The 21,801-nt window shown below is 39.1% G+C and overlaps 3 protein-coding genes across 23 annotated transcripts in view; 2 read left to right on the top strand and 1 right to left on the bottom strand.

Annotated features, from left to right (window-relative positions):
* LOC126876591 (venom serine protease Bi-VSP-like) overlaps window positions 1-21,801 on the bottom strand; it is a 76,305-nt gene that overhangs the window by 9,895 nt on the left and 44,609 nt on the right. The gene's annotated exons all lie outside the window — the stretch shown is intronic.
* Window positions 1-21,801, top strand: part of LOC126876589 (omega-amidase NIT2-A-like) — a 60,657-nt gene that overhangs the window by 6,234 nt on the left and 32,622 nt on the right. The gene's annotated exons all lie outside the window — the stretch shown is intronic.
* Window positions 280-12,718, top strand: LOC126876584 (katanin p60 ATPase-containing subunit A-like 2). Of its 14 annotated transcripts, none has more exons than XM_050639483.1 (9): window positions 280-1,258; window positions 10,153-10,223; window positions 10,297-10,353; window positions 10,640-10,837; window positions 10,927-11,215; window positions 11,359-11,560; window positions 11,619-11,749; window positions 11,945-12,144; window positions 12,295-12,718. In XM_050639483.1, exons 1-9 carry the CDS (start codon window positions 1,217-1,219, stop codon window positions 12,653-12,655), a joined length of 1,551 nt encoding a protein of 516 aa, XP_050495440.1. In that variant the 5' UTR covers window positions 280-1,216; the 3' UTR covers window positions 12,656-12,718. The 14 variants fall into 14 exon arrangements, with proteins under 14 accessions (XP_050495440.1, XP_050495434.1, XP_050495433.1 ...); XM_050639477.1 differs by lacking the exon at window positions 280-1,258 and adding an exon at window positions 8,353-9,310 and having other exon boundaries at window positions 10,939-11,215; XM_050639476.1 differs by lacking the exon at window positions 280-1,258 and adding an exon at window positions 8,353-9,310 and having other exon boundaries at window positions 10,936-11,215.

Below are 21,801 nucleotides of genomic sequence, written 5' to 3'. Positions count from 1 at the left end.
GTCGACTGTAAAAATATTTGTAGTTGCAATAGCAACAAGTATGTTTTCTCAAATAGAAAATATTGGGAGCGTACACGCTGGCAAAACAATTCATGAATAGCTCGTCCTCTGCTTGTTATTTGTTTCGATACTGTTAGCAAACAAATTCATGAAACATACTGGTATAGCGTAATATGAACATAAAAGTTTTGCGTACACTTGAGAGCTGAACTTTGGTTGTTATACGTATATTATACATATACGCATACAGTTATGTATATGTATATATATATGTATAGAAAATTCCTTAGAACTTTGAGCTTAATAACATATTAAAATCATTAACATTAAGGAGGTGAACTTTACTTACCAATTACCAAAGTTTCTTCCGCCAAATAATACATAAAAATTGAAAAAGATAATGTAACTAGTTTTAACTTTTTTTTGTGTTATAATTTGAATCACTCGATTTATCCGACTGAGGATGGTCGATCGCAATCTCAATGTATACGTATTCTCATCGCATGAAATAGATCACATGAGGGATTTTCAAAAGTCGATGGAATATTAATCGCGATTAATTATTTGTAGGTGTATTCTGTGCGGCTAAAGCAGTCACCTAATGAATTATTGAGTACCAGGAATGTTAGCGGTAAACAGGATTGCGGCTATGAATGATTCTCTAATGTCTATATTAGAGATGAATTTGATAATTTATCCTCATAATATGCAATCCGCTTTTAAGTGGAAATCATAATTAACAATTTCTGTTTGATTAAATATGAAGAGCAGATAAATCGATACGCTTAAATCAATATTAGAATTTCTTAACATTTTTATCAAATATTTTAGCACTGTAAAAGCGTCGTAGTAGAGAAATATTAGGTTGTTTCAAAAGTTTCTTTCGTTTTATAAGAAAGTAATAGATGTACAACATTTTTCGTTTTATATTATTTTATTGAATTACGTGTGATCCACCTTTTTCCAATTTAATGTAAAATAATATAGAATAACATAAAACAAAATATGTTGTGCATCTGTCATTTCTTTTTAAAACGAAAGAAACTTGGGACAACCTAATAGGAATTTACTTTTATTATCCATTATAAAAATGGATTGTTAATCCTCTAGGAGATACGAACAATATAATTGCAATTAATAAGGAATAAGCTAGCATAACTTAAACCAGCTTTTGCAGAAAGCTATTAGCTAAAGATGTTTATTAAACAATGACAACATGAATTTTCTTAAGTACCCCATTTGGTACTTAATCTACTTCGTAAGTACTGTGTGTCCTAGCCTTTAAAGGATGCAATTTTAACCAGAATGTTTCACATTACTTACCCGTATTATTTCCTTGTAATATAATTTATATTTACATTATCTACGTTACGTTACATTCTACGCGTTAATGTAATGTGATTTTTATTTCTAATCGAAGTTATTCAAAATTTGTAGTATCTCAATAAAAAATTAACAGCCTGCAAAAACTTCACAGAAGCATTAGTATCTTCGAAACTATTGAATTCAAATGGCTAATATTCCTTAACAATATGCACTCGACGACGTTTATCGAGAGAAGTATGTGGCGTAATAGTTAAACTTTCAATTCATATACATATATCGTTTATGAAAAAGTAGTCATTCTGCTTTTGTGATCTGTGACACACTATAAATTCTCATAAGCTAACCAACGCGTAATCTTCTGTAACGTATTAATATAATATAGTGTAATATCGAAAAATAAGGATAGAAATTTTTTTTTTCGATTACTTACAATTTATTAATATTAAATTGAATATACAAATATAAATTGGACAGAGAACGATATTTAACGGAAACTAAATGCAATACTCGTATCTATATCAAATAACTTTACAGTTATTTGACCACTCTCGTCACAACGAATCTAACACACACACACTCTCTCTCTCTAACAACTCTATCAATTCTCACGACTCTACTCTTCGACGACTCAAAACCTCTAACGACTCTACTCTTCGACGACTCAATTAGCTCTGATTCTCGCAACACGCACACTTTTCGATTCGCCTTGGATAGCGAAACCGTCCTTCTTCTAACGTTGTCTATTGTTTCCCTCATACCTATGTAAGAACTATCAACTACGTGCCTTTAGTCACGTAGGCACTCTTAAATGTAAACGAACCACAGAAACACGACGTACACGGTTTTTTTCTATTTTCAGCCGATCTCCAATCAAAGTTATTCTACGATATTACACTCGGCCTTTCCTGACAATCACATCTGCCCTCAGATGTGCTCATCATCGCTGCTCGCACTTACATCACTATCGTCGGCATTCCACCACTTCATGTGATCGGCTGCCGTGGAAGTTGTACGTGGCCCTTCGTGCTCCCCCTCTCGCTGCACTATGTATCGGTCATTTCGTAGGACTTTTATCACCCGATACGGTCCAAGAAACTTTGGATGCAGCTTTAGCCCGGGACCCTTCTGCATCCTCTCGATTGCCACTAGATCTCCCGTCCTGTACGCTGTCGCCTTCTTGCGTCTCCTGTTATACGCCCGCTTGTTTCGGATTTGGATCTCCTCAATCCGTCTCTTTGCGGCTGCACGCAGCTGATCTCGTTCCTCTTGGAACACCGCGGCCTGTTCGTCCTCGATTAGCTGACTGATCTGTGGGTCGTCCCGCAGCCTCATTCGTGTTCCGAACAACAACTGGAACGGGGCAGCGTTCGTACTTACATTGGGAGCTGCATTTAAATACCTCTGCGCTGTCTCCAGGTGTTTGAACCACTTGTCCGGCGTTGGTGCAGATAGCTTCGTCAGCAGTGGGATAAGCGTCCGGTTCACTCTTTCCACTTGTCCGTTCGCCCGCGGGATCCCAGTTGTAGTCCGAACGTGCTGTATGCCTTCCTCTCTGCAGTAGTCTTCGAAGGCGCCGGCCGTAAATGCTGTTCCGCGATCGGAAATGATTCTCCTCGGGTTCCCAAAATTCACAGACTGCTTCCTCAAGCGACTAATGACCTCGGCAGAACCCGTCGACTTGGTGGGATACAACCATACAAACTTTGTGAACGCGTCCACCACCACAAAGATATGTCGGTAACTTTTTTTTGTAGAAGGTAATGGCCCAAGGTGATCGACGTGGTAGGTGTCGAGCGGTAATTCCCCCTTGTCGATGGTATTTAGTAACCCCTCCTGTTTTCCCTGCTTTCTCTCTGCAAGGATACAGTCGATGCAACTCTGCACTACCTTTTCTACTTTTTCGCGCATTCCTCTGAACCAATAATCCCTCCTTATTTATTATTCTACGATATTACAATAGGTATGTATATCTCGACTTTGAGCAACCAATTGGTGCTAAATAAGCTTTAGTACATACTTCTTACACGTAACAAAAGACCAGTTAACATCTCTGCTCTTAAAAGAAAAACGAAAGAAGCTCTGAAAAGCTGCAGAGTTCAGGTCGAATAACACCAGCTCAGATAAATGACCCTCTAACTTACCTTTGTCCTCATCGACGTCAGTGATTTTAAAGCTAGTTATAAAGTGCACTTCTCAGCCAGCGTCCACGGCAGTCAATATTATTTAACGGGTCTTAATGCGATGTAAAAAGGGAAAAAGGAGGAAAGAAGGAGCAGGGAAGCAAAGAGAAGAAACGAATTTTTCATTTTCTCGAAACTGGATCAAGTTTCAGGTTGCTCGCCAAAGAGTCTGTAGCTAACGAGACAAGATTAGACAAACCGCGCTTTAAAATTGCCACAGAACTATAATAATCCTCGAAATCAATACGATTCGTCGATCCATCGCCTGATTAAAAAATGAGATAGGATGAAGCTCACTAGTCGGCCTTTGAACTTTCAATAGCGCTTACGGCTCGTATACTCTAGTTTGAATGCTACAATGTAAGCCAAGTCAGCTGTAACTAGCGTTCGCGTGATTGTCGCTATCTATTATTCACGCGTTACACGTTCGCCAGACAAACGCGTCTACCGGTTGACATTGTTTTCTGTCCTGAGTTTCAAAGCAATTATGTTGCTTCGTGTAATCAAATCTCGCCAAACTAACGATAAGTTCTTGTTTGATCTTACACAGTTATTAAAACTATACAAGTTAAACCAATCTAGCCTAAACAAGTAATGTCGTTATATATTCTTTTTTAAATCTATATATTGTTTAATAAATCGTGGCTAGGATATAGTAGCTGACAAGAATATTCGGACAAATATATTTGTAGAAACATTTTAGGAGTGTATTATGCATAGTGGCACTATTTAATACTGTACTGTGACTATCATGGTCGTGTTGGTATTATTCGAAACTAATCTGAAAATCTCTATGGAATTTGTAAGATATTTAGTACGAGTACTGTGCATTACTGATATGTACACAACCGAGACGAGATAACGAAGGTACTGCTCTCCATCGTTCATCGCTACGCGTTGCTAATAGCAACGTATAATGCATATATATCTCGCAAAGACCATAAAAGTACCCAATGGAACCACGTTTAATATTTTATAATAATGTCCCATTACAGTTTCGTCATTTTCAATTAATTAAACACGACCCTCTCTTTAAAAATTAGAAGATAAAATACGTAATACAAATCTACTCGAAATCTTTTAAACCTTACGGACGACTACTTATGGTCTTTAAAAGCAGCAGGGATTAGCAGAATATTAACTGCGGATTTTTCTTGGACCGCAGCATGCAATATGAAATATGGTTATTAAAATGTACACTGAAAATCTCATATCCATAAGATACTCGTGCTTGTAGAATCTTGAAAATGAATTCTTAACCCAAATAGTCGACCGCGATACTCGAGAAATTTTGTGAAGCTGACGTCAATACCAATATGTACCGTCGTTGTGCTATTATTTCGTGATAAGCCGTATTGATTGCACTTCCATTTCACGGAATTAATTTTTCCACACAAAAAGTGATAACGATAATCGAAAAAAGAAAAATATACTACCACTTTTCGTATCAGCATACACAAGCGCACTCGATTTTACACGAGTATACAATTTGCAAATTCGACGGAACGATCGGATTTAATTATTTTTTCGATATTTCAGGCATCAAGTTTTATTTACACATCGAACGTTGAAATACGGCGAAATAGAAAATGTACAAACCACTCTGGACATTAATTAACTTTAAACGTTATTGATTAATTAAAGAAAACAACCATTGTGTTGATTTTTACATTTTGAAAAATTGTTATCCACTTTTGCTTTGTTTAAAAATTGAAAAAAAAATACGTTTATTGTAAGTCACGAGTATCTCTTTTATTTATTTAAACTTTAGATCAAATATTACAATTTATAAATATATCATTTATTTAGATATACTTGTAATATCTGTTTTATAAGTTTGTACAACCATTTATCTATTTATCTATTTTATTTGCACATAATCTTTATAGACTGATTTTGTAAAGAATAAAAAATTGTGATTCTATTTAAAAACGATCGTGTCAGACTCAAGTGATAAGCGATATATATTTCAGCGATATATATATATATTCAGATTTCACCATCACATAAACGGTGCTATTGGAAACGTTTCACAATAGACGTCTTATAAGCGCCTGCGATGTCCGTCATATGTAAAGCTATACCACTGAATCACGGCCGCCATTTAGTGATTAAGGTCGATCACTTAGAGTTGTTAATCCGACATAATGGCGAGCAATACATCGAAGACATTATTGGAAACACAGTTACAGTTTAATTTCATTGAGCTTATTTGCAAATAAATGTGTACAATGTATTTTAGAGGTTTTAAATATTATTGCTGACTAAACTTCGCATCTGCGCATCATCTTTCTTTAACTTTTTTTGCATTTTCTTATCGACGCATGAAGACGAAATGCGTAAATTTTATTATTTATTTAAACATTACTATATTGTGCTCAAAGTAGCGGAATATCGTTCTATTATCAATATATGAAGAACTAAAAGAATTAAAAAAGAATTAAAAAAATATGTAGTTCAATCAATACTTCGTGTATTTTTCTATCTCCACAAGACAATATCCGGACCAGTTACGCTTACAGTATCAACAAAGATTTGTCCAGCCATACGGAATAAGTCGTACTCAGTAGTATTAACCGCACGAACTCCAGAAACACTTTTGAAGTAAGTTTCGAACCAATAAATCCCCGAACTAAGAACTGTCATATTTCGTCTCTATTTATCGAATATTGTGAGAAAATGCAAAAAAATGAAGTTAAATAGAAAAAGTACTTGGAAATTTAAAAGAAAAAATCTCGAAAAATCTCTTAATACTTTTTACTGTCGTCTTGAGACGCACCATATGTTAAGCTTCTTCGTAGTTACAACTTTTACCGCAGATGTAACGAACTGACAAATGCTTCGAATGGCGCGCGCGCGTCAACGCCTACACTTAAATTTTAAATAAATGTTTTTAAATAAATGTTTAAAATAATACATTAAATGTATCAACTTTCTTGCGCAATTTCATTTAATTTCTTACGATATGGAGGGTTTAATTACGTTTAAGATATCTATTTGAATCTTTTAAATTCGAAGTTTTTTAAAAAATTACCTTAAACTTTATAAAATTAAATCGTTTTTCCACTTTGTTGTATCATAAAATAGTTACTTAAATTCAAACCTTACCGTCGTCTTGAAATATTCTATATTTTCCTCGTCTTAAAAAATCTCCCTACAGAAAGAATAAAGAAGAATAAAATCCCATACGTTAAATTTCGCGTGATTGATGGAATACATAACGATAACGAGAACTAACTAGCGACAACAAGCAACCATTAGCAAGGACAACTGGCGACTATAACCGTCGTCTCTATGATGTATGGCGACTAAGGAGAACAGCCAGCAACTACGGATTACATGTAACAACCAACTGCCCCACTTCTAAAAGGCAACTAACTTGCAAACCCTTTGATGGTTTCTGTAGCGTGATATACCCCTTGAACGTGGTTAAAGAATGTGGTCGCCGCTGGACGGCGGTTTGCCAGCAGAGCGATCTCGCCAATTCAAAGCTTGACATTACAAACTACCGAGAATCATTAGGCTCGTTATCGAGCATCTAGCTTTCAGAAGGTGCTTTATCATATGATATGACTTCACGATATTTTTGTAGCAAGAAGAATGGCCAACCTCTAACAAAACAAATTTTTACTAAGTGCTGCATGCGAGCTGCAGGCCGGCCTACTAGGGAAATTTGACGAATGAATAATCTAAAATATATACGAATATATTCGTTATATCATAAAATGCCCGCATTATGTTCTCTAACACCATAGAGGAAACTAAATTTATATATTAAAAAATTGGAATACCTGTTATAAGAGAGTTAATTAAATTCTAACCTATCGATGACTCCATAAAAACCTTTATTTCCTAAAAATGTATATCTTCCAAATTCTCCTTAGAAAGTATCATAGAGAAAATATGAAACCTGAAAAGTACATCACGCTGATGCCTCGATCAACCCTCGTGCTTCGCAGTCCATGTGTCCGAGCGATGAATTCCCTCCAAACAAGGAAAAACCAAAGGGAGGTCTTCTTCGAAGGACGTGAGAGGGTAAGGGAAGCAACGGGAACGATGATCACGCGATATACTGGCGGCGTACGTATAGAACGGCTGTTGCGAGAGAGTTCGCAAGAAACAAGAAGAAAAAAGGAATCGTAGGCCGACGCGACTATACGCTGTCAACGGACAGTGACTGAGCCTAACTGAAACGAACTCTGTCGCAGTATGAGCACAGGCTACGTTCGCGGGTCGATCGAACACGTTCTGCGCCTTTCCTCGGCACCAGCGTCAGAACCACCCTCGACGAGCGCAACGCACTGGTGCACCTGCAATATTAACCACTGGTCTTTCCTTTTTCGCGCGATATTATATCAGCACCTATGATACCATTTCAAAGACCGCAATCAAAACATTAAATACCGCGTTAAAGCCATACAATAATTCGCAATATTCATTCGTAAACGTTATTGTATATGTGCTTAATTAATCGTTATTATGTTTCGAATGATTTACTACCTCATATTCCATAAGCAGATATATGGTTCATTTTCACCTCAAGTACGATATAATTTGTAACAAATATTTATAATTCACAATGTAAAATATTTATAATTCATTGGAAATATTTTTCTATCACGGTATAGTGGTCAAATTTCACATAAATCACAAACATATGGTAGTCAGAAGCTATACTCACGACATGACAAATCATGATGATGTCATGAAAAATGGCGTCCGTCCATATATATTCAAACGCAACGAACAAGTTCGAACTTTTCGAGAATAAACGATTTGTTCGATAACATCTGTCGCGAGCTTCTCTTCATTTAACGATAACAATTGACAACTAAAGCTCGAGAGGCTCGTAAGGATGAACAGTGACGAGTATCTAGAAGCTATGTACTCACCTGGGCAAGGAGACTCCAACACCAAGGACGTTGGAAATTTCGAGAAGCGAAGATGGAAACTGAAGTAGCACGTCAGGTCAACTCTGGCAAAAACTGCTAAAGAAAGAAAAATCCAACTAATTTGTTTCCAACAATAAAATGAAATTAATTTGTTTCACAAATTATTAACTGGATATTATTCAAAAATTATTCAAAATTCGCTTGATTGATTCACGGCCCGGGACACTTGGGTCATACCATTTTGGTAATGGACGAAAATGGCAGAAGGAAGAACGACCGTTTTTTTCATATTTCTCTTTCCCCGGGAAACGAAAGAATGCCCGAGCACCTTGTTTCATTTCTTCTCGACATCAATTTCAATCTTTTTAAACGAAATATAATCTGAACGATGAAAAGTTCATTCAAATAATGCTCCGCGCCAGACACTCACGAAAATTAAGAAGAAACACGGAAAATTCGCGAATAAAACGGATTTCTTTGTCCCAGTGAGATAATAAACCTCGTTCACGTATTGGTTTTTAAAATCAATATATCCACCAATGTGCACTCGTTTAACAAGGGTGATGGAACGTGCCAAAAATCTCTCAAGAGGGTCTTGGGAACGGAAGAGTCGAAAATGTCACAATTATGAATGAAAAATTCGAATAGTTGCTGATTTTACAGTCGAAACCGATAAAGAACTCCAGATATTCCCCCAATTAATTTACAATAAATTCGCGAAAATGATCGATTGCTGACGTCATTGTATTCTAGAAAGATTGTAAAACGATAAGAATTTATTGAAAAAACTTATATTCGATGATAACACTTCTAATAAGAGTACTAAGAGGAGCGATTCTGTACTCACCTTCCTGCCTCGAAGTACCGAACGCAATTAACCGTCCGCCCAGGATGGAACCGTTCGGAACTTTTGTAAGTCACTGCACGGCCGCTGCTTATGGTGGAAATGTAATAGATATAAGTACAGAGCGCGTGAGCGAACTAAAAACGCGATAGAGAAGTAGAGAGAGGATGTTCCGTCCTTGTCTAATGACGCGCACTTGTACAGGAAATATGTAACAGCGGTATACGAGCAGCGTCAGTGTCCACTAGTGTGCATGCCTGATTAAACAAGAACAGGAAGTATCTATACATGGTGTTCTCTTTCTATTTCCATGTTGCATCCATCTTACTATACAGTACACACACTCAGCTATTCTATCATTATATTTGTGCGTTGCTTATGTGTGAACCAAACATTTCCATGACAACAAATCGTTTGTCTCTTGTTTGATGCTCGGTTTTCAACGGAGTTAAAAGAATTTTTTAAGAGAAACGTAATGGACGGGTTGTTTTTAAAGTAATAAACGGAAATTCTCGTATCCATTGAGAAACGATAGGCGATTTGAAAGTATCACTATGAACGGTGATTTATCGATGCAAGGTAGTATGAATAAGATATTTTATAATCTGCGAAAAAAGGTAAGGAATATTCTAGATTTTAGATTTTAGAATTTCCACGTCACAGACGAGTGTGTTTTGTTATTTGATTTGTAATATTGCTGCAGTTCTCTTAATAGCTGTTCGTTTCATGCGATACTCGCACATAGTATCTATGACTTTTGCTTCTAACAATTTTTATAATTAGGCTGTATCAAATATTTTTAACGTTCGTGTTTCATGAAAAATCATGTGTAACTCGTTGAATTCGCAAATGTAACAAAAAATTCCACGAAAAACCTTATATTATTGTAATTAAAAAATAATTATATTAGGAGGAGAGTCGTATTTCGGAACGTCATCGGAACATATTATACCTTGTATGTGATTATTTGGAACACAATGGGTGAGTATATTATAATTAAAATATATTCCTAGTTCCAATTCTTTTGAATAGTGTCAGTGACCAATCGAAATAGAAATCAGTGGACATCATGGAAAGAGAAGGCGAAACCAAATTTGAAAATTCGACATCGGTAATTCAGTAGTTAAGAATAACTCAATCGATAATGTAGATTAACTAGTTATAAACAAATATATGAAGTATAAATTCAAATTATTCTTATCCATCTAAAAATTGGAAATTAAAAAGCAGAAGACAAGAAATTATCTTCGAGGATTTATATAGTAAATACATTCTTTTGCCTGTCTTACCTAGAGATAAAACAGTTGTTTGATGGTTATCTTATAGTGTTCAGTCATTGCGAAAAATATTTTTAATTAGTTAAAAACTATAATTAATTAAAAGCTACATTTTTTTAGGTATATAGACGTTAGCGATGTATTATTCCGGGAAGCTCGTCTATCTCCCGAACATCGGGTTTGCGACAACATCGATTTGGAAATTATCGTTGCAGAGTATGAAAATTATTACAAGATGAAATTTCAAAAATATCCCATATTGTGTAAGAAAATAACTGGAAGGGAAATGACGAGGGAAGTGACAAATGCAAGCAAAACGTAAGAATTTAAATTATTTAACGATATTAAACGGTATTCAACGTATTCAACGTATCGTATTCAACGTATCGTATTACAATATGATCCAGTGTTTGTAGAAGTATTGAGACAAAAGCCAAATCTGTTAGTAAACAAGCGAGAAGTGAGCCTGTGAAAGAGACGAATCTACAGCAGAAGATAACTGATGACAATACGAATCATATTAATCTCGCAATGACAGTGACGTCAATATTCCCCAATGAGAGTGATGGACGTTCATCAGAAGAGCTATTTAACGTCCCAATGGAACAATCCATGCAATCGAAGATATTGAAATGCATTGAAAAGTTTTATTCAGATAATCCGGAATTACGAAAGATTGCTGAGGACATCTCATGCGTAAGTTATTTTCGATTAATATACGTATCGTAAAGCTTTTAAACGATAAAATTCCCGTCGATAAACCGTCCAACGTATATCGACGATGACGTGATTTCAGTAACGCTTCAAATATCAAATTACGTAACACTTACTTAATATAGAGAAGACGCCATTTTATCTTTGTATCGTCACAGGAGATCATAGTAAACAAATTAAATGTACATTGGGATGACGTTATAGGCCTAGAGGAATGTAAAACCGCTGTTAAGGAGGCCGTTGTGTATCCCCTTAAGTATCATATCTTTTTTGATGGCCCGTTTTCCCCCTGGAAAGGTATTTTGCTGTACGGCCCACCTGGTACAGGTAAGATACTCGTATTCTTTTCATTTCTGTACATGTTTACAAGAAATATACAAAACAGGGAAAACGAAGTTAGCGAAGGCAGTCGCGACAGAATGCCATTGCACCTTTTTTAACATAACTGCCAGCTCATTGGTCAGCAAATGGAGAGGCGATTCCGAGAAGTATATACGTGTAAGTTGCTTTGTCTATGTAAGTTTCTTTGTTCCTTTGTCTATGAAGGAGAGATTCTAGGTATAAAAAGATTTGATTTTATTTTTCGTCATTTATATATAAATAGAATAGTTGTTTGGGAAACGAAATGATATCATATTCGTGATGAGGCAATGAATTTAAGGAATTTCGAATATAATATTTAATGAATAATACATTTGTTAAACTGAACAGGTTTTATTTGAACTTGCCTATAGTCATTCGCCTACAATTATTTTTATCGACGAGATTGACTGGATCGCCACAAATAAAGGAGACTGTATATTGTCTGAACCTGCAAAGAGATTCAGATCAGAACTTCTTTCTAGATTGGATGGATTAGTGTCTAATGAGAATTCTAATGTAGTTCTTCTGGCTACAACTAATTCCCCTTGGTACGTATATCACGTTATTTCAATGTTTTCTAAGTAGAAAATATCGTAATATTTCTCCAAATTCCAAATATGTTATTGTGTTGTTTGAAGTATTCCTTCATTATTATTAGTATAATAGAACGATAATATTTATTGTAAATATGTTATTAGGGGCATTGATGCAGCTTTACTCAGGCGTCTCGAAAAGCAAATATACGTATCATTACCCAATGAAGTTGCTCGACTTGGTATATTCAAATTATACCTTAGCAACCACTTATTAGAAAATACAGATATTGTAAACCACATAGTAAAATGTACTGAAAGATATTCTTGTGCAGATATAAAATTGCTTTGTAAGCAAGCGTGGCTACCAGAAATAAGCCCGATATGGAGGAGACTTGAAAAGAAAGAAACACCTGTTACCACTTTGAAATATGAATTAAAAAGTTATGAAATATTAGCAAAATTGTTACAAAAAATGTCACCTACAGTTATGCAAATAGATAAATATGATACGTGGAACAAATAAATACGCAATCGTAAGGACAGATATTGAAAAATATAAATAAATGGATTATCGTTCGAGAAATCATTCGCATGTGTGTGCATGTGTGTGCGCGCATGTGTGTGCGCGCATGTGTGTCATGTGTGTCATGTGTGTGCGTGTGTGTGCGCGCACGCGCTATAGGCTAAGTTTAAAATGTTCGGTTGTATTATATCCTTGTATTATACATGTCGGAGATGAAAGGAAAACCGGAGCCTTCCCTTTGCAATTTTGAGGAAGCCTTCTAATGCTTTAGCCTAGATTTTATCATAACTGTAATTAAGCAATTGTCATTTGTAATTGTTTGATATTTGTGAAAGCGAAAGTGGGTTCGAGGTGACAACTGGTCGCCGAACGTAGTCACGGTCACGGGATAAACGTTTTGCCTGACGAAGGTGTGGATCGGTTGTATTGTTCTCCCTAGAAATCACATAGAATTGTACTTTAGAGATGTCGATATAATGGGACACACGTTGTATTAGGAATCAATCTCCAGACAGAAACTGCCTAGTAACGGCGTTTGAATCTTTCTCGATGTTTCCAAAGAGTATACAACAAACTTTTGACAGAAATTGCCTAGCAATAACGATTGGAACCTTCTCGATGTTTCCAGCGAGCATATAACAAACAAATGCAGTAGTATAGCGAAAAAGATTTTCATCAGATATTCATTCGTGTGATCGCCTTGGAAAGTGATACATCGAGCAATTTACCGGTGCCTCAGCAATTGTATTTTGTGTTTAAAATTATTCTACACATAGTAAAGAGTTATCCGGTTGACCGTGGATTCGTTTGAACCCCGGAACATTGTTAATAGCGTTAATTAAATTCATTATTCGTGAAACCTATTGTTACGCCGCCTAAAACATCTGCACGCCAGCCCGCGCGACCGGACAACAACCGGCCTGCGTAACGTCACTTCGACCCTCAATAAACCTAAGGACCCACCATAACTTTCACTTCCCTGTATTGTTTCGCCATGTGTCTTCAATCCGTTTGTCTTGAAGAATTTCTAAAGCTTAAAAATATTCTCGAAACACAGTCGGTTTAGAGAGGTCCTTGGGTTTATTAGTCGCACTTAAAACACGGAGAAAGCGGGTATGCACCCATTAGGAAAATCCGAATAGCCCTGTAATAAAACAAGCTAGGTTTTTCTCACGCACACAGTCATCTATTCACCACGATGGTAGGAGACTCCCTACTCATCCCTTCGAGCAGTAGTGCAGGTCATGACCAATCGACACCGCGGTTCGTTACCCTCACTTTTCCTAACGAAAGTGGGACCAACGAATCCGCGTTCTTTAGGCACAGGGGCACACCCACACCGAACTTTTCTTCCGTATTAAAAAAAAGAGCGACAGACAGTCTAAAAACTAACGCCTAACGCGGCAGTCTACACATAGCGCGAGAGTCGCATACTTCACGCAAATCTTTTGTCGGTTCTCGGTGTTGTCGAACATACATCTTCTCTCCTAAAAATATCATAGTGCTAAGTCCATTAATACATTAATTTCCATTATAAGAGCCCTGCTCTAGCGTACATATCTACCGCATCTTCGTGCGACAAGTTGTTAATTATTTATTTCTCTACGTCAGTGTAATCTAAGTGTTGGAAATATATAATTTATAATTCTGTGAATCACAGTGTTATACAAACTCAATCACCCCTTATTATCTCAACGGAAATCAGGGGATCGATCAATTCGTGGTGTCGATTGTTATAATCGTAACGAGGATTTACGACCCCCGTTGACGTCTCTCCTCGCGATTACGTCTCCCCGCAATTGGTCGAAATTTACAAGGTCCTTCGAGCCGGATTTCGTGCCGCCAAAAAGTGCACTGACCAGTGACTATACAGTGTCGCGTGAAATCCAAGTTCCAACCACTTAGCCAACTGATCAAGGGAACCGCCATCGGAGAGAAGCACCTCCGTCGCTCAGCATCTACACGAGCCCACGCCGCATCGTAACGATTATCAACCGAATCCCAGATCAACGTCCATTCGATCAAGGTAAGATCGTTCATATTATTAAAATCAAATATGGCCCAAGCTGAACCAATCAGCACGTTACGGCGGAGACGAGGCGCCCTAGCCCGTCGACTTGCAACCATAAGGCGCGAACTCGATGAATACGAAGCGCCTGGGAAGGCAAACAGAATCTTCCTAACATCTTGCCGCAGCTCGTTCGATGAGCTTTGGAGGAGGATACTCGAAGTTCAAGAAGAGTTAGATGTGTTAGATGAGGGGGAAGATGCGCGTGTAGATTCGTTATCGCAAGAGTATCGGGAGCTTGACATGCGGTTCCTAGGTCTCTTTGAGCAAATATCAGCAACAACCCCGTCGACTACAAAAATAGGTGAGACATGCCGGAAACCAGAGCCGACCACCGTTCCAGAGGTCCGCGTGCCCCAATTCGACGGTGCCCTCGAGAACTGGACCTATTTCTACGACACGTTCTCATCCATAGTGGACCGTAACGAAGGTTTGACGAATGTCCAAAAGTTCCAGCATCTACGCTCATCTATAACTGGACGGGCCGCACAGAGTATCCAGTCATTAGAACTCACAGAGGCCAACTATTCCATCGCGCTTGACACACTGAAGGACAAGTTCAATTGCCCCCTCCAAATCTGCATGCGCCATTGGAATTTGATGCGCAACTATCCGGAAATCAAAAAGGAAACTCCAGAAGCCCTAGAGGATTTGTTGGAAACCATCAGCGTAAATCTAAAGGCGCTCGAACACCTAAAAGAGCCCGTCACATCAAACATAGCGATGATCGAATTGATCGCGTCGAAGTTGCCCTCGTCCAGCCTGCGTAAATGGCAACGCACACTGCCCCGCCAAAAGGTGCCATCCTATCAGCATCTGATAGACTTTCTCAAAACACGGGCGAACGGGACTCAATTCCTCTCTAAAGAGAAGGAATCAAAAGGGTCAACCCACAAACACCACAGTCAGCGAACAACCATACCGCATGGGCGAACCCTTGCTACAACCAGCAGAACGGTGGTGTGTCCGACCTGCAACGGACCTCACGAGATCAGACACTGCAAAATCTTCAAGGCCAAATCAGCGACCAAACGTTTTCAGATCGTGAAGAAGGCATCGTTGTGTATAAATTGCCTAGGCACAGGACATTCGCCGACACAGTGTACATCGGGTTCGTGTCGTATCTGCGGTCACCGACACCATACTTATCTACACCGCGAACAAACCCAGGTAGACTCACGGTCGTCGGACAGTCGCTCATCGAGCGGTCGGTCGTCGGGCAGTCGCGCACCGAGCGGTCGGTCGTCGGGCAGTCGTTCATCACACAAGCGAGCCTCCACCGAACAATCACCATCGGGATCATCGAAGTCGCGGTCGTCCCACAAGTCGAGGCGAACATCCGACACTTCACGGAAGCATACATCTTCGGCTCCAAGAGGCACGAAAGAGCATGCCTCGTACGAGTCACGCTCAGCCCGGATCCAGAACACCACCCCAACCTCCTCGTCCAAGTACCAACCGGGGCAAAACTGACTATCCGAGACTACGACAGCAAGGGGGATCGGACTAACAAACACATCTGCCCACACCCCTCTGCATCATGATCTGTTGGCCACAGCACAGATCAAGGTTTTGAACAAACAGGCACAACCAATCCGAGTCCGAGCCTTACTCGACACTGGGTCGAGCATGAACTTCATGACCGACAAGCTCGCGAATTCCCTCGGTATAAAGCAAAGGAGATGTGCGATCCAGATCGGAGCCCTCGACAATTTGAGCACCACGGCAAAACGATTCACCACGGCCACAATCACGTCGACGGACGGCAAGTATAAGAAAACATTGAGATTTCTTGTTATCCCGGCCATATCGACCTTCATACCAAGCGAGCCCATCGACCCCTCGAGTCTGGGATTACCCAGAAATATTCAACTAGCCGATCCACAATTCCATTGCCCAGACCCGATCGATGTCTTACTTAGTACCGGATCAACATTTGCGTCGCTGTGCATCGGGCAGGTCAATCTGGCGCAACCAGGCGAACCTGAACTACGTCTACAAAAAACACGATTCGGCTGGGTAATCGGGGGGAGTCCCACGTCCCAAACCGCGATAAATACGTTCCACGCAACCACAACGGCTCTGCAAGAGGACCTCGCACGGTTTTGGGAGATCGGCGAGGGACCGGCCACTACTCATCTTTCGGAATCTGAACGATTATGTGAAGAACATTTCCGAAACCATGTCCGACGAACCAAGGAAGGCAGATACATCGTTGCATTACCATTCAACGAAAAGCTTTCCTCACTAGGGTCATCGAAGGCCACTGCAATGAGCAGGCTCGCCTCTCTTCATCGCCGATTCCAACGCGACAAACAATATGAAACCGCGTAATGTGCTGTGATTCAAGAATATTTAGACTTGGGTCACATGACGAAGATCAACACGGATCACGCCACCGACCACGGATATTATTTACCACATCACGGCGTGATCAAGGAATCGAGCGACACCACCAAGCTACGGGTTGTGTTCGACGGCTCAGCTTCAAGTACCACGGGAATGTCTCTAAACGACGCCCTTCATACGGGTCCGAAATTACAAGAAGACCCGAGAAACATCCTATTGAGATTCCGGTCATTTCAATATGTCCTTACCGGCGACATCGAGAAAATGTACCGTCAATTCATCCTACGTCCAGAAGATCGTCCTTATCAAAAGATTCTGTGGCGTGCCGACAACGGAGAGATCGAAACTTACCGACTCAACACCGTAACGTTCGGTCTATCCGCAGCCCCGTATCTGGCCATCCGATGTCTCAAACAGTTGGCAGAAGACGAGGGAGCTCGATTTCCGAGAGCAGCGCAGATCCTACGGCGAGACTTCTATGTCGACGATGCGTTGAGCGGAGCCGATACGAAGGACGAAGCCCTATCAGTCAGGAATGATCTCACGAAATTACTTAAGCTAGCCGGTCTAAATATCCGCAAATGGGCATCAAACGATCGGGATCTGCTGCGAGGGCTACCTGAGGAAGACACCAACCAGAAATTACATCTCGGTGAGTCATCCACGTTAAAAACACTCGGCGTCTTTTGGGATTCAGCCGACGATACCATACTATATTCGGTCAAGACGAACAGTGACACTTCCCGAATCACAAAGCGATCAATCAGCTCAGTCATCGCACAAATCTATGATCCACTAGGATTGCTCGCGCCGGTAATCGTTCGAGCAAAAATGATTTTGCAACAAGTCTGGACATTGAAGGTTTATTAATTACAAGAAAGTTTGTAAAAGACTGAAGTTTTACGTAAAAAGTACAAATATTCTTTCAACAAAATTAGTCAAATCACATCATTATTTATACATATTGTATATAAATAAAATATGCGGATATATTACTTTACCCTAGAATTAAAATTCAATAATATTGAAGAATCTTATTTATTCAGATTTTGTACATTATCGCTTCTAACCTCGGATAATAGAACAACAAATTAAATATTTTTAAACAAAAAAACTTTGTTCCTTTGTTTGATTTCCCTTGCTCGCGTTTCTTAACTACTTAGATATAAAATACTTACGTTTTCGAAAATTCATACTTCACAAGCTACTAAACGCTTTATCTGTTCAGAATAATTTATTGTTTTCTTAACTAGGTACATACCAAATACATCTATTAAGTTGGTACTTCTCATAATTACCAGTACATAAAGCTAAAACACTTTTGTACTATGCTTGTTATACATGGATCTAACAAATAATTTAACTTGTGCATTGTCGTTTGTATATTTTGTTACGTGTAAAATATTCTATTTCTACACTACTTACAAGTTCGATAAAGTGTACATTACACATCGTGAAATTTACATATTTTCACTTGGTTACCCTGCCCAATTCGAATATAATTCAGAACGTATGTGCTATATTTATATATTCTGCATTTGTTTTGTATATTATGTACATTGATCTGATCTTTGTAAACGCGAGTTTTACGATATTAATGAGAAATTTGCCAATTTAATGGAAGTTGTTAATTTTTTCTGGCACGTTTCACGTTAGCAGACATGTTTCTTAAGTTACAGTCGAAAAGTGTTTTTATGTAAAAGAATAGGAATGATCAAGTTATTTTAAGATGACAAGATATTTCACGTCTTCTATTTAAATATAGCGTTAAATTTTAATTCCGTCAATTCGTATATACTCATACATCGAATTTCCTTTTCTCATGTCATTTCTTTTCTTTCATTTCACATTTAATTACAAAGATAAAGTGTAAGTACGTTCCTCATAAAATTAATATCAACTGTCGCAAAATATACAAAAGTAAACTAAGAAGAGAGGTACATATTATTACACAAACTGTCGTTCATATTGCATATGTACATATTGTTTATTCGACCAATCGCGGGGAGACGTAGTCGTTAGAAGAGACGTCAACGGGGGTCGTAAATCCCCGTTACGATTATAACAATCGACACCACGAATTGATCGATCCCCTGATTTCCGTTGAGATAATAGGGGTGATTGAGGTTGTATAACACTGTGATTCACAGAATTATAAATTATATATTTCCAACACTTAGGTTACACTGATGAGCATAGATAGATAGATAATCACTTATTGCACGAAGATAAGATATATATGTACGTTAGAGCAGGGCTCTTATAATTAGATTTAGTGTATTAGTGGACGTAGCACTATAAGATATTTAGGAGAGGAAATGTATGCTCGACAATACCGAGACCGACTTTCGCGTTATGCTTAGACTGCCCCGATGGGCATTAGCGGTATACTTAGTAGTTGACTTTTCCAACGATGTAGAAGAAGTGAAGTTGAGTGACGATGCTGTGTCGGAGGAAAGCTAATGATGGGTGTGTCTAGCGCACGGGACCATCGGATTTGTTGGTGCCGATGTTAGTTAAGAGAGTGAGGGAAATAGGCTTAATGTTAATTGGTTAAACGAAGGGTCTTATCCGCCCTCGAGGGAAAGTGGTTAGTGGGAGGAAAGTTGCAGCGTACGTGAGAAAAACTAACTTTCCCTTGTCCCTCCGTGGTAGACATAGTCTTTAGAAATTCTTCGGAAACAGATGTTTGTTTGGTTTGAAGGACCTTAGCAGGCAAGTGACTCGGGTTTATGACGGGTGCTTAAGGCTATTGAGGGTACGCCGTACGGAAGAGCGGACATCTGATGTCCGTCTGGCCCGCGGTGTGTGACCTGGGCCAGGCAGAGAGTCGCCCGGCGTAACACATATGCAGTATAAAAACAATACTTTTTAGTTTTTAATCTCTTGTTTAAATATTCCTAATATCTAAATTTGTATCGGTCATTGATTCGATATAACTGCGTTTATTGGAAGTAATTAAGCTATAGCCTGCGCACAAGAGAAGAAGGAACAAACACGTATAGTATACACGCTTAAATAACAAAATTAAGTCAGTTTACGTTCAATGTGAACTTGATCAAAGTTCCAGTCTCGAATTATAGAGTTTCTTACTATCAGTTTACAAAATTCGATATTACGATTATGTACCGTATTTGAAAAACATAAAATGCTTTGTTCAATTTTAAATAAAACTAATATTTACCAAAGCGAATACGAAAAAAATGTTATCATCAAACTCAATTTTCAATTATCAAACTTAATCCAGCACAAATACAAATGTTATTCGTGCTTTTTTACTTTTACTACTTTTCAACTCTCTATAGTTCGAGATTTGAGTTCCGCTAACTTTCTTTCTACTGCGCATGCGCAACAGGAAAACTGGAATTACACGTAATAGTAAAAAATTCGAAAATCTTATCCTTTCGTGGCAGCGAAAGTAACCTAGGACTAGAGGTTCCATAACATTAATAATAATAAGGCAATAATATTAATATTAATGTAGTATCGTGGACGAAAGGCCTAAGAAATATCGGGCGAACTATGAACAATGTCGCGAGAGCCGAGGCGTCGTCGGGCCCATCAATGTGTCATCGGTCTTTTCAAGTGCATAGTTTCGTGGAAAAGACCTACGTGACCCTGGCCACGAGCGCCTGCAGAACACGTGTGCGGTGTGCCTAGGAAAAAGACAACAGAATGCGGCAACGACCAGAGAGTTAGTCGAAAAGCAGAGTGCGAGTCGAGGAGCCGAGTGCGAGCTGAGCGGAGACAGAGGTTGCGAGTGGCGTTGCCGAGAGAGTGTGGATTGCGCTGTTTTCTGTACGTTTGGCGTGAATAGTTCAGGTTGAACAACAATCGTCTTTTTCAGTCTGATTAACATCTCTATTGTCCACTCTTTGTAAACACATTATATCACGATATTACATATTTTTGGGGGCTCAGCCGGGATTGGACAAGACAGAAAACGAAACGGTTTAACAGAGCTATTCGAGCTAGTTGTGAATTTACCGGTGCGCGGTGCAGTAAAAGACGATATCGTCGACGGTTTAAGTTTGTGTAGTGTGAAAAATGGCAAACGTCGGGGACGAGCGATTGTCGGGTGAAGAGGGTTCGACGATGGAGGAGCTGAGGAGTAAGCTCGCGCGAATGAACCTCCCTATATCGGGTGCGAGGTCAGTGCTGATTGCAAGGCTGAATCGGGCGTGTAGGGCTGGACAATCGTGTCCTAAGGGATCGACGGGCGGTGAAGAGCTAACCGGTCAACGAGATCTAGGAAACGTACAGAGAGCTGAGCGTGATTGTAACGAAGATGAAGATGTTGAGAAAATGAATACGAAGGAGTTGAAGGAGCGCCTCGCTAGTTTGGGTTTAAAAACGACGGGAAGAAAAGTAGAATTACGCGCACGGCTACAAGCGGCCATGGATGGTAACGACATATCGTCGGAAGAAGAAAGCGACGACGAAAGTGAGGATGAAGATGACAAGAAAAACGCAAGAGGATACAAGAGAGATACGCGAAGGGTGTATCAGGACCGTGACGAATGTTGTCGAAGGGCATGCGTTGGTTCGACACTGAGTTTTAGAGACGTCGAAGATGCATTAGAGTCGTTTAGTGGCGACAAAGGTGAAAATGTCGAACGATGGTTCGAGTCGTTCGAGGAAGTCGCTGATACGTGCATGTGGTCGGATGGGCAGAAGGCAGTCTACGCCAGGAAGCTGCTGAAGGGATCAGCGAAAATATTCGCGAGCT

Source organism: Bombus huntii, unplaced genomic scaffold (genome assembly GCF_024542735.1).
Source record: "Bombus huntii isolate Logan2020A unplaced genomic scaffold, iyBomHunt1.1 ctg00000084.1, whole genome shotgun sequence".
Taxonomy (NCBI): domain Eukaryota; kingdom Metazoa; phylum Arthropoda; class Insecta; order Hymenoptera; family Apidae; genus Bombus; species Bombus huntii.
This window is presented reverse-complemented; position numbering and strand designations above follow the sequence as displayed.

Coding starts and splice junctions, on each gene's coding strand:
- LOC126876584 (XM_050639475.1), top strand. CDS start 9,197: ATGATAACACTTCTAATAAGAGTACTAAGAGGAGCGATTCTGTACTCA. Junction 9,311..10,152: donor TGGAACCGTTCGGAACTTTT/GTAAGTCACTGC, acceptor TAATTATATTAG/GAGGAGAGTCGTATTTCGGA. Junction 10,224..10,296: donor GATTATTTGGAACACAATGG/GTGAGTATATTA, acceptor CAATCGAAATAG/AAATCAGTGGACATCATGGA.